At 49.2% G+C, this 15288-nt stretch overlaps 1 protein-coding gene across 1 annotated transcript in view; it reads right to left on the minus strand.

The window, feature by feature from the left end:
- Positions 1-1212: 1212 nt before the first annotated feature.
- The window catches only part of FOXO6 (forkhead box O6), a 122688-nt gene continuing 108612 nt past the window's right edge, over positions 1213-15288 (minus strand). Inside the window, exon 2 of the mRNA XM_081869030.1 lies at positions 1213-7037. Coding sequence (XP_081725156.1) covers positions 5556-7037 — 1482 coding nt within the window. The 3' untranslated portion in view covers positions 1213-5555. The remainder of the gene's footprint in view (positions 7038-15288) is intronic.

Below are 15288 nucleotides of genomic sequence, written 5' to 3' on the forward strand. Positions count from 1 at the left end.
CCTCCTGCCCTCCACAAAATTGGGGTCTCAGCTTGGGGTGCACTGGGAGGGGGGCCTTTTTCGTCTCTCAGTCTCCTTGCATTAACACTGGGGGACATGATTTGATTTGCACTGTACAGGTTTTGGGTTGTACAGAGTGAGAGCAGGCATTTCCCACTTCTATCTTCCTTCCAGGTTCTCCTTCCTTTCTCTCCATCACTTCGAGATCAAGGGTGTGCGTGTGTGCGCATGCGCATTCACAGAAGATTAAATGGAGGCAGTTGGGTTCCTAATCCTCAGGTAACAGACTCACTCACACACACACACACACCCTTGCTACACAAGCAACAAATACTTGACAGCCTGCTGCTTCTGTGTACGCCAGACTGCTGGCACCATACTCGCTGCTCCGCTTATGATTAGTGTTCTCGTCCAATCCATTTGGGAAACTGAGGCTGAAATTATTAAAATGATCTCAGGAGCTGGACCAAAATAATTATAGTAGTAAAAAAAAAGAGCATCATTGCAATAATGGTTACAAACAAACAAAAAGAATCCTAAAGAGTCAAAATATATTAAATTCAGTACATGATCCAGCAATGTAAACATTTATAGCCTGTGAGCCCATCTTAAGTTATTTAATTATTATTTTTAGCCTGGGGCTGATAGAAACCCAGAGCAAAGAGGGATGCAGGCTACTCCAACACATATCCTGCCAGTCTCATGGGCAAATTGGGAGGGAAACCCTCCCCTTCTTATGAGCTGTAGCAAGATATGTTGCCCAAATCCTGATAGGCTTTTGGGACCTGGTCCAGGTGCAAATCACAGGGGGTGGGTAGGGAAGAAGCAGAATAATGGTGGGGTAAAATAAATAGCTGTGGTGTGGTGGCAAGCTGAGGAAGGGGGAGAGGAAAGTGGATGCACTTTTTTCTTTTTCTCGTTGTCCAGAAACTGTGCTGTGACATGAACCGAAAGCAAGAGCCGAGGCTATCCTTAAGATAATCTGCCTGGAGGCCAATCTCACTTCTCTATTCATAATGTTTACCTTGGCAGAGAGCACCCTTCCGTTCCATACTAAACAGACACTTAAGTTATGCCCATTCCTGCCTATGAATACAGAGGGCCACGGGGGAAATCTGGGTGGGAATGTCACGCCCCGTGCAAAACAACTGAGGGAGGAGCACTATGGCATGGGAGCACTATGAAATAAAAGATCTCTTTCCACACGCTCTGTTAGAAACATGTTTCTTTCTGCATGGTAATATGATGGTCTACGTAGCATCCTGCTCCCTCCCCTCTAGTTCAAGTCACGGGCAACGGGCTGTGCAGTTGCATCTGGTGGTCCCAGATACAGATCTGCTTCCTCCTGCACATCAGAGTGTGCAAGCAGCCAGCTCAAAAGCAGAGCTGAGCTAAATGTGCCCCCCCCCAAAGCCAGAAGCTGAATATTATTCCCACCATCTGTGGAAGTAGCAGGGAGGGAGGTATTCAATTATTTTTGGAGGTGGACAAATTTCTTTTAAAGATCATCTCATCTCCAGCTTAAATACAAGGAAGCTGAGGGCTTTTCTCTTCTTTTGCACAACAGAAAAGAAGCAGTCAGGATGGAAGAATCTGACAGTTTTGGTTTCTCCCAGTTTCTAATTTACCCAACCTTAAATTCTCCAGGTATTCATATCATTTCACTTTTTTTAAAAAAAGTCCTCCTGAAAATACATCAACATTTTAGTGCAAATTTTTCCTAATATACCCACGTTTGTATGCATTTTTGCCTAATATACATGTGCCTTTTGAGTGTTACTTTAACATATGCCCTTCAATGCACACTCTACTCTTGTATGTGCATTTTTTTTGCACGCATTATTTGGCTGGAGAACTGCCTTTCAAAATTCAGGCATGTGCAGATTTTGAAAGATGGCTGTTTTTAAGTTTGTGTATTGTTCTGGAAAGTACGAATTGGGCGGATTCATCTTTAAATGCGGGTTGAATCAAATTTCTCCCCTAAGAAACAGTGGCTTGGCAGCTCCGCTTAAGCCCCTGGAAAGGAATGTCCCTAGGGACTATCATGCATGGCCCCACAAAAGGGGGGGGGGTAGCCAGGAGATCCCCCTGAGAATGAAGCCACCTCCTCACATAGCATCACACTGAGGCGCATGTTCCAGGAGCATGGCCAGGGACACTGAGCTGCTGCCTGAAGCACTGGCAAGGCTTCCTTGTTGCTTAAAAACAAAACCCAGCCCTTCATACGCAGCCAGAACAGATAGATGCACTTTTAAAGACTCCACCTGAGCTATGTACCCAGAAGGCTCTTTTCTGCACATGACACTCCCCTGCTCCTTCAGAGTGACCAAATCATAAAACTTTCCCCCTTTTTAATCACAGTGCTGATGGTTTTCATTTCTCAAGTTTTGTTTAGGTTCCACGGGACGAAGCCGTGATTCGCAATCTCAAACATAAAAGTAGATTTGTAATTATTGGTTGAATGGATGTTGTGGGCAAGACTCAGGCACCACTGAAACAGTCTTAAGGTCCCTCTGGTTTTTAAGGGAGGCATCTAAGCACACCTAAGGATCTGCTTACCGGGACAATGACTACATGATCACTGTGCGTTTTAATCCAGGTGTGCCCCAATCACATTGGAAGATGGGCAGGGAGCTGGTTTGGTGAGCACAAGAGGAGGGAATCGTCCCTTAGCAGCAGCACACAGCTTTTTGCCTGCAGAAGATCCCCTGGAATCTTCCAGTTCAAAAGATCAAGGAGCAGGCAATGAGGAAGGGCTGCTTCCTGTGCTTTATAATTCCAGTGTGGCTGACGGCTCAGTGGCAGAGCATATGTTTTGCAGTTCCTGGGTCCAATCCCCAGATCCCTAGTTATAACACAGCAGGTCACTGGGAAGACCACTCTCCGAATGAGACCCTGGGAACTGCTGACAGTCAGAATAGATGAACGAGGCTTGATGGACAAAGCAGCTTCCTTGTACTCCTGCACAGGGTATCCTGGCAAGGAATATGGGACCTTCCCTTGTCTGTCACTTTCCTCCCTCTCCTCAGGCCCTTTCCTGTTATTAGCCAGGCTTAATATGGATTTTGGAGCCCAGCTCTGGCTGATGCAAAGGAGATGTTCCTAGGGGGCTTAGCTCATGGGCCGGTGACTTACTGTAACAACTTCATGTTGAGTTCCATCACCTATATTTTGGGGGGTGGGGGGAAGCACTGCTCATTGTCTTCCTTGCCATGATTCAAAGAAGAGGAGCAAGTGGTTCAAAAAAAGCACAGCTGTGCTAGTTTTCTTAATTTGCCATGTTCAGACAAGCTGACATTGAATCTCTTGTTCATGGAGTTTTGGCATCCCTGGACAGGCCCAGCCTCCTTTTAATAAACAAGCAAGGGAGTGTCAAGGAGCAGCTTTGGAAGTGACATCATAAAGACAGGGTGTCAGGGTTGTGGGAGAGGAAGTGAGGAAGTACGTGCTCCACACTTCCCTGCTCCCAAAACACACACATCTCATCAAGCGGTCCCATGAGAGAGAGAGGCAGAAATCTCAATAGAGCTCTGTATCCAGGCCCATTTTTTTTTGTGCAGAATGTCCTAGGTTCTACCCCAGGCATCTTCAGATAGGAAGACCTCTCAATGAAACCCACGAGAGCCTCTGCCAGCCAGTGTAGAGAACATGGAGTTTGATGGACCCAACACTCTGTATAAGGCAATTTGATATGTTTCATATCACAGAGAACAGGAAGCCCTCAAATAATGTAACATCCAAAGGCATTCAGTGACCCAGAGGAGGGAAGCCCTACCTAGCTACAACTAGAGGTGCTATCAGAAACTGATCACATTTCCAAACTCTGCAGGCTACTGACACCTATCCTTACTGTTACAGGGTGAACGTTTCAGATGGCCCAACTGATAGGTCCTGACTTTGTGCAAAAAAAGTATGCTGATATAGACAGAACCTATGGCTGTCCAGCAGAACTTTGCATGGCACTCCAGTACTTTTAAGAGCTCCGCACTGGGGAGAAACTCTAGCTTCACCCAGCACCTGTTTTCCCTAATCATCACTAACATCTGTCCACCACTAACCTGCTATGGGCTGCCTAAGTAGAAAACTAGTTACTTTGAGGTGTCTTGGGCTCCTTCATTTTCAGCCTTCGGACTACAGCTTTCATGGGAAGCCACATCACCTCTCCTAGCCTAGATGATCTTGGGCTGGTCAAATTCCAGATTTTTGCCAATACCCCTCCTTCTCCACCCCTGTGTCTGTGTGTAGCTCGGTTTATTGCACCTTCCTCCCCACTTCCTGAATCTTTACCTGCTATAGCTGCCCTCCTCGCTTTACAGGCTACAAGGTCCCGCGCATACCTAGCAAGGGTAGCATTGGCGATGGTGAGCCTTCGCAGGCCAGAGGGTGCATACCACCAGAATAAATAGTTGCCACTGTTCCCCACCCCTGCCTCCCTGCTTACCCTGGCCGTTCCCCAGGCCAGCAGCAACAGCAGTCGCCATGCCAAACCTGTGGCTGGCTCTTAACGTAGCAGTAAGTGCCACTCATGTGTGCAAAAAGTTGTGCGTTGCTTGCGCACTGAAGCAGGCCCATGCTGGCACACATGCCTCTGCTTGCGCTGTACGCACGCACGTTTCATGCCCCCAACTGCCTGTTGTTTCTTGTTGCAAACACGGGGTTGGGGTATGTGTGAAAAAGCTGGCGTTGCTCAGATCAGCTTCCCTTTGCACAGTGGGCTATGGAAACCACAATGTCAGTTGCTGGATCTACAACGGTTGGAGGGAGCCCCTCCCTTTTGCACCAGCCATGCCATGAGTGTGATTGGAGGTGGGAACAGCTGGGCAGGGACGGTAGCAGAGCAAACTGATGTTACAACTGCCTTTAGTGCTGCAAGCTTCTCCCCTGCAGCTCTTGGTGCTGCTATCTATCAAGACCGCGCAGAGCCCCGTCCCCCACCATAATAAAAGTAAGGGGATCCTAAGCTACTGGCCTTTGCCAAAGGAGTGTCACAGATGGGCAAAGGCCAGGTAATGGAGCTAGGGTGTCCAATTAGATTTGAGCGGTACTGAAAACAATTAGGAAAGGGGTGGATGAAAAGCCAGAGCTGTCAATTCACTGAGGCTACCTAGGCCACCGTGGAGACCCAGATGACTCTTCTAGCCACAAATCACTAGTTCCCTCTTTCTGTGCAATAGTGCAGGTGCCCAGGAAGGGAGGGGGAGGGAAGGGGGAAGGAAGGGGGTGGGTGGGCAGCAGCTCTGCAATGCCATGGCTAACTTGTGCCTATTGCACACATCAAAGACAGATCTGACTTACTGCACGATACACCTGGCACAAGCGAGTAGTCGCCGGTACCTTTCAAAACATTTTACCCTACATTGTGTATTTGTGTGTGTGTGTGTATGTGTGTGTTTAGTGTTGTCGTCAAGTTTAAACAGATGGCTCTAGCCTGGCTGAACAAATGAAGGCAAAGAAAATAAGAAAGGCGGAGTAGGGTGGGGGAGAAAGTTTGTTTCCACACACACCCCACCCTCTCATCCTGCTGACTGGTGGGTCAGAGTTGTCTGAAGCAGGTCTCACCCAGGCACCCAGCTCTGATTGGTGGGCTGCGGGGCGCTGGGCAAAGTGGCCATGTTGAGGCCGTTTTGCGGCGGAAGAGCTGAGTCAAAGTTGAAGTCCATCTCGTCGCTGTCCATAAAGTCGTTGAGGATGATGGACTCCACGTCGCACTCCAAGCTACCGTTGAACATGTCCAAGTCCAAATCTGCTGGGAATCTGTCCTGGCCCAAAACAGGGGTGTGCATGGCTTCTGGGTAGGGTCCCTGCAAGGAGTCTAGCAGACTCATGTGCGCCCCTTGGTTGTTGATGTAGGAATGGATGTGCCCGTGATGGGGCATGGCCACCATGCTGCAAGAGTCATTGGGCAGGCTCATAAGGCTGATAGGAGAGGGTAAGGCACTGTTGCTGATCGGGTGGTGGTGGTGGTGGCTGGCTGGTGACGGGTGGTACAACGCGTTGCTCTTCATGAGGGACGACGAGTGGGGAGGGTAGGGGACAAGACCTATCTCTCCGCCGCCGCTGCCACCCCCACCGCCACACACAAGGGGGTTTTGTCTGTGGCCGCGGGGTGGCCCCATGCTGCTGGCTTGCGGCATGTGCGCCTCGCCCTCTTTGTGGGCGTAGGAGATGGAGGAGAGTAGTTCCTGCAAGGAGGCATTGCGGTAGGAGTTCATGGGAGCAAAGGTGGCCTGCTTGTTCTCCTGGATGGTCTGCATGGGCAGGCGGCGCATAAGGCTCATGGCCGGCTGGCTGTAGATGGTCCCACAGTAGGTGCTCCCTCCTCCTCCTCCTCCTCCTCCTCCTCCACCGCCACCTCCTCCTCCTCCTCCTCCTCCCCCAGCGCCCACAGCAGAGCACTTAGAGTTGAAGCTGAAGCTGGAGTTCCTCTGCCGGAGGCCCCCGGCGGGCAGCGGCTGGGCAGGGCTCATGCTGTAGTTGTCCTGCAGGTCTTCCAGGAGGCTCTCACCAAGGCTCTCGTTCAGGTTGATGGTGCCAGTGAGATCGGTCAGCCGGGGCATCTCCACGGAGCAGCGGGCGTTCAAGGAGGGGGACATGGTGCTGGACGGGCTGGGGTACATCAGCGGGGAGGACGGAGTCCCGTCATCCTCTTCCAGCTCGTCTGGCTCGTGGTTGGCCATGATGGGGGAGAGGCGCCCGCTCAAGGTGCTGGCCGAGGAGTTGGCCCGCGTCCGGAAGTCGGCCCAAGCGTCGTACTCCTCGCTCGCGTGGGAGTTGGGGCTCTCCGACCACTTGGCCTGCTGGCTGACCGGACTCTCCTCTCCACGCTCCTGGGCTGCCTGCAGCTGCTTTTTCTTGCTGGCTTTGCCCTTGATCCGCAGGAACTTGCTGTTGTTATCCATGGAGACAGCTCGTCTGCGGGGCGTCTTGCCGGTTTTGCCCCCTTCGGGGTTCAGCATCCACCAGGAGCTCTTGCCTGTGCCCTCATTCTGCACGCGGATGAAGCGGGTGTGCAGAGACAGGTTGTGCCGGATCGAGTTCTGCAGACAGAGTGGGAGACAAAAGAAGAAGACCCCCATCAATACCAGCCAGAGAAGCTGCCCAAGCCCACTGTACCATCACACAAGGCCACCAGTGTCAGCAGCCAATGCCTCTACACCTTCAAAGTTATCAGAAGAACATCAGAACAGCCTGCTGGATCAGGCCAGTGGCCCATCTAGTCCAGCATCTGGTTTTCACAGTGGCCAACCAGATGCCTACAGGATGCTCATAAGCAGCATCTTTGTAGTCTTAAGACCTTAAGCCAAGGGACTCTCTGGATCTCTCTGTCTGACCCATGGAACTCTCCCCAGTAATTCCCCCCTCTCTCCATACTCTTCACTGGTCCTGGTTTGCACCCCAAAATTTTTGCCTGGCTGGAAAATGTTCGTGAACCACGTCTGGGTGTGCGTGTGAATGTGAGTAAAGGTAAAAGAAAAAAGGTATAGGACCCCTGGACAGTTAAGTCCAGTCAAAGGCGACTATGGGGTTGTGGTGCTCATCTCACTTTCAGGCCAAGTGGTTCAGGCTGGCCTTTGTCCACAGACAGTTTTCCGGGTCATGTGGCCAGCATGACTACATGGCTTCCGGCACAACAGAACACCGTGATGGAAACCAGAGCGCACGGAAACACCATTTACCTTCCCGCCGCAGCGATACTATTTATCTACTTGCACTGGCATGCTTTTGAATTGCTAGGCTGGCAGGAGCTGGGACAGAACAACAGGAGCTCACTCTGCCATGGAGATTCGAACCGCCGACCTTCTGATCGGCAAGCCCAAGAGGCTCAGTGGTTTAGACCACAGCGCCACCTGCGTCCTTGTAGCCTTCTATGCACAGGTGAAAGATTATGTTCAATGCCCTGCCCACTTTTGCCTCTGGCACGTGGCCTTCGGAAAGTTGTCGAGAAGGATTGTGGCCCTCAGGTTGAAAATGGCCCCCTCCACCTGCCTTCGGGGTTTACAACTTGCTGCTCTCCACCCCTCCCCCCATTTTAAAAAATCACCAGCGCACAAGGTTTGAGGCTCAGACTAGATGTTGTGTCTCTTGTGTGATTAGCAACCACATTAGCAGATTTTAAAATTTAATACTAGTCATGTCTGTGTGGGGTGATTATAATCAGGACCACAGCACATAGGGAGGAGAGGTTTAACCCTTTCATTCTCCGCCCCGATTGCAGTGAAGGGCTGCCGCTAGTGTGGCAACCAGCCTTAGGGTAGAGAAGGGAAGCTCCCACTGGTGACAATGGAAGTTTTTCCCCCTGCTGCCCCCACAAAAAAAGAATGGCTAACTGCTAGGGAGTTAACACTCCCTTCTCTGTGCACTGTAGTCCCAATAGAAATACAGTAGTCCCTGAATGTATTCTTCGGTCACATCCACAGCATACATTGAAAGCAAATTGAAAGCACATGGCTTTCCCCCAACAACTTGGGAACTGTAGTTCCCCCCCCACAGAGCTCAGTTCCCAGTACCCTTAATAGTAATAAAATAATAGTAATAGTAATAAAATAGTAATAGTAATAGTAATAGTAATAAAAAGCCCTGAAGCGGTTGCCAACCATACAATATGCATAAACTTCTGATTTGGCAGCATTCTTATCGCCACACCGATTTCAAGACTCAGACAGTGCAATTGTGAAATCAGGGGATTATAAAGGGGAGTCTCCTTTAAAATTCTTGATTTCTTAAAATGGGGGTCAGGTATTTTCGTGACCCCAGACTCAGGTGCATTAAGGTTCAGCATTAAATCCTAGGGAAGTAACCACACAAGACTTCAACAGACCCATTCTGTGTTCCTGCAGTAGGTGAGTGGGGAAAATGTTCTCTCTCCCACCCCAAGAGAAAAGTCCTAATTCTATACACCATCTAAAGCACTCTTTTCTACTGTAGATTCAGGATGGGCAAAATAATTTCTTCCCACACATCATATTTTATAGAATTCATTGCAGCGAGAGAGAGAGAGAGGGAGACTACTGATGTAACCAGCTTGGAAAGGGGTGTGTGAAAACATGCTGGGGGGGGGGGACGTTACATCTATCAAGGGGTCTATGGTACCTTGATAGAGGCAGGGCACCTCTTCCCTGGTACAACCAATCGAAGAGTGCTGTTGCCTCCCAGAAACATCCGATTGGCTACTGTAGAAAACAGAATGATGGGCTAGATGGACCTTTGCGTCTTCTTCTGCCCTTAGCTGATTATGGCGCCACAAACTATTCCTAATGCAACTGCTTCTAAATACCAAATTATGTGTCTGTAGTCCACCCCCACTCCTGCTGACACTTGGGGTGTTCATACATTACATTCAACAAGTGGGCAGTCAGTGTGCCTGTGTACACAATTAGTTGAGCTGCACAAACAAGTTATTTATGTAAAAAGCATGGTCACTGGATTGTATCCAATTAAGTTCTACTCACAGTAGACCAGCTTAAATGAATGAACCTATGTTAGCCACATTTATTAACTTCAGTGGGTCTTCTTTGAGTAGGAGTAGCACTGGCTACAACCCAGTGAGCACAACATTTGAGCTGTGCAAACTAGCAAGTGTGCACCCTTTCACTTGCACATGTGTAAGCACCGCTTGTTCAGTGCCATGTATGAACAAGCCTAAGGCAAGATTCATGCCATGCATTTAAAGCCCTGTGATAGCACTTTAAAAAGACAGAGCTTCCCCACCCAAAGAATCCTGGGAGCTGTAGTTTGTTAAGGGTACCAAGAGACACACACACGCTGTTCTCTGCCCAGAGCTACGATATTCAAGGTTGGTTTAACAACCAATCCCTCTTCCCAGGGAATTGTGAGAACTGTAGTTCTGTGAAGAAACCAGGGGTCTCCCAGCAACTCTCAACACCTTTAACAAACTACAGTTCCTAGAATTCTTGGGGGGGGGGGGAGCCACGACTGTTCGAAGTAGTACCATAGTGCTTTAAATGTATGGTATGGCTGCTAGGCTTGCCACCTGTTCTGTAAAATACAGGATTGTCCCGTATTTCAATGTAAAATGCTACATCCTGTATTGATACAGTTTTGGCCTGTATTTCAGGTCCTCTCTCTCTCTCTCTCTCATTCTCTCTCTCTCTCTCTCTCTGCCAAGTTAGGGATCCTCTCCAAATGCATGTGTTTGAAAGGGTGTGTGAAAGGTCATGTATTTAAGCTTTGCGTAGCCAAGCACAGACAGATGTACAAATTCAGATGGAGGGGGGAATTGTCCCCCAACTGCCCTGCCCCACCCTGTCCTGAATTTTGCCAGAACAAAGGTGGCAACTCTAGATGTGCCCTAAGCACAAGGAACTTCCCGCTCCAGGTAGGACTTGGGCATCATTCTTTAACAGTCCCTGAAGACTGGAGATTGTTGGAAACAGCCTGGCTACCCTTTCCCAGTTCTGCTTCTCCTGGAGAAACGGCCACTTTTCTGCTTCACTCAAACACGACATCTGTGCCTGCCCAGACGCTTGGGCAAGTTGGCACCCCGAGAGATCCTTGAGTGCCCCATTCAGCGGCTCTGTGACGGAAAGGCCTCTCCAGGTCCCCCATTCCCATGGCAGACAAAGACCCTTGCAGCAGCTGGAGCTGCAGCTATGCCAAGGGCTCTTTGCCATTGGATTCATTCCCTCCCCCTTTTTTTATTTTTTCAACACCATCCAAAAAAGCAAGCTTAAACACGGCAAATGGAGTTGCGGCGGGAGAGGGGGGCGGGCGGGAGGTAGCTCTCTCGGCTCTTTCAGCTCCCAGAGATGCCTTTGATTCTAATGCCTGGCGGGCAAAGAGAGCCAGCAGGGAATTTGATCCATGGCAAGCGTGGGACGCTGAGAAACTCTCGCCTGTGACCTGTGGATTATTCCTCTGCTTCCATCCAAAGGAATTTTCCCATGGAATTCTCAGTGGGGCTCTGCACAGCTGATTAGCCTGGCGGACAATAGCGAGAGGCAAAGCGCTGCTGCCGCGGACTGCGTGCGTGTTGTGGTCCAAAGGGGATGGGTGGCAATTGGATTCAGCCTCTGGTGCAAGCAGCAAGGAGATGGGAGAGACCTCAGTCGTGCTGATATGAAGTAATGCATAGGGCGGTGGATGGTGCCAGCATCAAATATTGGCACCTGCTGAGGCTGGTGACCAGTAGGAGGCCCACTGCCAATTCCTGGAACATCCTAGCCCCACGGCTGGTGCTCCTTGCTCTCTGCCACCAGTTCACTCGCCTTCTTTGAGCATCTGGGCAATGAGATGAGAGGGGGGGGGAAGGACCAGGAGGGTTTTTTTCTGAAAATCTTGACCATCAAGCTTATCCTCATGGATTTTGTCTAATTCCTTATCTTGCTCCTTGACCTCAAAGAGAAGCAAACACACACAAACACCTCGGTTCCACTAAAAATAAAAACAATCATTGAATTATTGTATATTTTGGATTGTGTCCAGCTTAGGTCACATTCATGCCATACATTTAAAGCACTATGAAGCCACTTTAAGTAGGAGTAGGAGTCATGAGTCCTAACATCTCGCACCAACCTGAGTAAACTACAGCTCCCCAAATCTGTCCAGGCAGACCCTTATGGTGAAATAATCCATCTCTATCTCTCAGACTAATCAATCTCAAAGGGTCGATATGAAGATAAAATGAAATAGTCCTTATTTCCTGCCCTGCCCTTGTTTTAGAAAAGCAGCTACACCCCCAACTTATCAAGTGTCTTTGGTATGAAGCACACCTCTTGCCTCAGTTTCCTAAATCTGCAAAATGGGAATGCTTCACGTCAAATTAGAGATGGGAAACACTGTGTATACCCTGTACTCTAAACATACATTCCAAATCTGGAGCCCTTATGAATTATGCAAAATAATTTACATGCATCTGCTTAGTTTGCATAATTTATTCAGTTTCCCCTAATTGCAGCGGCAGGCAAGGAACTATGAACAATTTTGGAACCTCGGTCCCTGACTCCTGAAATAACTTCCCGTTCAGCCTCGCCCTGGATTCTGCAATTGCAACAGCTGTTCCTCCTCGCACACTTTCATCTTTACCTCCTTAAGGACTAGAAACATGCATGCTTCCATACAAAAACTGGGCTTTTCTGCATGCCAAATCATGTGCTCATGTAGTGTAGCTGGAGGATATGCAGAGGGAAATCATTCAGAGGCCAAAATAGGCTGACAACTGGAATTGGAGAAATGAGCATAATTGGTGCCTGATTTAGCTTTCTGTGGAACTCCCAGGCTGACAGATTCCAGCCTCAGCAGAGGCTGGTTTTTTAAGGAGAGGTGAGCTGACTGCTCCTTTAGTCTGGAGCTGAGGAGGTGATCTGCTGGGGCCAGGGCTGAATCTATCACACAAGCACCTGCATCAGACGTGGGGATGGGAGCACATTTCCAATATTGCCTGATGAGAGGACGGCTGAGGAGTCTGCAGAGAGTTGGTGCCATGCCTCTGTCCAGAGGCATACTAATGAGCAGGCAAGCAAGTTACAGGCCCCATATATCATATTATGTAATGGCTTACTTCTCTGCACTTCATTTATTTGGAGATTGCTCGCAGGCTGGCACCTTGCCAGCAGCCACCAAATCCAAGTCTACAGAAATCAATCTCGCGCTGACTGATTAAGCCGTGTTTAGAACTAATTGCTCCTTCGTGTGTGGGGAGAATAAATTATGGGCTTTCATCTCAGCATCTTTAAAATGCAGTGGCAGGTAGGGTCTGGCTGTTAACCCCTTCCATCCTGCAGCTCAGAACCAGCAGGCTCACCTGGAAAGAGACAGAGGGAAGGAAAAATACAGAATCCCAGCTATGGAATCGAAGGGTTTCTTTCAAGCACTGATTCCCCCTGCACATCCTCAAATGTCCTCATCTGGGTGCTCTTGCCAGCAACAAAGGAGCATCATGTCCCTTTTGGGGCACCCAGGAAGAGAACTGCACCATACAGAGGAAGTTGTTTTTAATCAGGTCTGAGTATTGGTCCATCTTAGTGCAAAAATGACTGGCGGGGACTGCAGAATCTCAGGCCGGGAGAGGTGGTTTTTTTGTTTTGTTTTGCAACCCCTGCTACCTGGTCCTGGCACTGAACCCAGGACCTTCTGCATGGCTAACACTGGCCTATAGTCTTTTCCTGATGCCATTTGCCACCTTGCTGCATGCATACAGCCTCTGGCTCCAGCCAACCAGGATTAGATCCCCAGGTTGCAATTCTCTTATTGCAGGGGGAAACCTGTGGTCCTGCCAAAGTCTTTGGACTCCAACTCCCATCAGCCCCTGCCAGCATGGCCAATGGTCACTCAGGGAGGATGGGAGTCCAATAGCAACGTTTGCATGTGACGTTTGCTTCACTTTGTAGAATATGCTATCTCGGGTTCAAAAGCTGCTCCGAAACGCCATACTTTAACCAGGACCGCTTTTGTTATTCCCTAGTGGGAACAATGAAGTTTCCAACCCCACTGCCACCACAAAGAAAGGGCTGGGTGGCTTTATTAGAGGTTGTGCTGTGTTAGATGTGATCCCTGATACTGGAAAAGAAATCACCACCAAAGAATCTGGCGCACCCCATTCCCACTGTCACAGTGCCCTAACTCCCAGGTATGTCATTGGAGGGTGATGCACTAGACAGAGGTGCTCCACGGTTCCAAACAGAAGCAGCCACTGAGCTGAAAATTAGAATCTCAAAATTGCAGAATTCAGTTTTCACTGTGAAAATTCAGCTTTAAGGGGAAGCCTTTAAAGAAAACAACATCAGCAACAATCCCGGAACCTTAAACACTTTCTCACTAATCGAAGATGATAAAATAAGGTAATATGTTGTGTGAAATACTCCTTTTACAATTTCCAGAGGGGTAGCTATCTTAGTGTTAAGCCTATTTCAGCAAACACGAACACTTGCGGCACCTTAAAAGCCAAGTGATTTGTTGTGGCATAAGCATAGAATTTACTTTCTTTGACCCCTAAGTGCAACAGCATAAGAAACAAGGGAATGCAAAAGTGGCAGCAGGGAGAGAAAAATGGACCACAATGCATAGAGGTAGCAAAACCGTTGCCAGCAGATTGCTGCTCGGAGAATTTGTGCTTGCTTTCCCCTTCGACGACCACTCACCACTCCTCTCCAGCATGTTTTCAAGCTCAAAATGCTGCCCTGTCCCATCTTCTTAACTAAGGAACCTGCTATTAGTATGGTTGCCAGGTCAGGAGCATCCCAGACCCTGAAATTTCAGGGCCCAAACATGAAACCTAGGGGGTCCCTGGAGATGGAGGTTAATTGGGAGAGAGGAGAGGAGGAGGGCAGACCCCTCCCCAAGTGGTTGCAGCCAGCTCTTGCCAGGCTGAAGCTTGCAAGCTGCATGCGTTGTTGTTGTTGTTGTTGTTGTTGTTGTTGTTGTTGTTGTTGTTGTTAGACACTTTTGCACACCTGGAGCTTCAGACCCTCTGTCTGCCGCCTGTTAAGGACCAGGCAAACTCGGAAACTTAAGGTCAGACCTGGAGATTTGGCAACACTAGCAGTGAGAGAGAGATTGAGAAAGAGGTTGGTGACTGTCCCAGCCCAGACAGGTCACACTGAGTGCTTGTTCTCCACCAATGCTTGGAACAGGCACTCCCATAGCTGCACAAAATGCCCCTTTGAAAAAAACAAAAGCCACCTAAGAACATTGCTACAGCTACGCTTTCCCCCAGCCAGAAGAGGCTGCCATGTCTCTGCGATTCATGCATGAGGGGACCTGCCAGAGGCAGTTAGTTGCACAAAGAATCACCCTCTTCCCTCCCACTGCACCTCCACTGCCTCTTCGGAAAGGAATGTGAGACACCGAGAACCCTACACGGAAGCATGATGGCTGTGACAGTGCACCCAGACAGCAGACAGGGGAGCTGTACAGGGACTCAGAACTGCAGCTGGATCTGACAATGAGCCAGCCCTTTTGAGGGGTGCCTAGGGAAAGGTGCGGGATGACTTGCCAGACAAGTCGTGCTTGGTGCCCTCATCAATCTGGGCAGTTTTTGCCTTCGCCTTCAACACTGAGGAAGTGCTCGGATTAAGCAGAGGAGGGAGCTACGTGCCCCTCCCTTCACTGAATCTGCAAGCCACACTGCAGAACACAGCCTACCTTTCTGTTTCTGATTAATCCTAAAGTGAACAGATGATTTGGGTTTTTTTGCACACTTTAGTACCAGTCTGACCCCATTTCCTTTCGTGTTTCATCTGCTGTGCCCATCTCTCTTGCATTCAATCTCGACACTATTGTTTCATAACAATATTGCAGAACTTAATTGCTCCGAGCCATCCTACATGATGT

This window comes from Podarcis erhardii (assembly GCF_964252035.2).
Source record: "Podarcis erhardii genome assembly, chromosome: 7".
In the NCBI taxonomy this organism is placed as follows: Eukaryota; Metazoa; Chordata; class Lepidosauria; order Squamata; family Lacertidae; genus Podarcis; species Podarcis erhardii.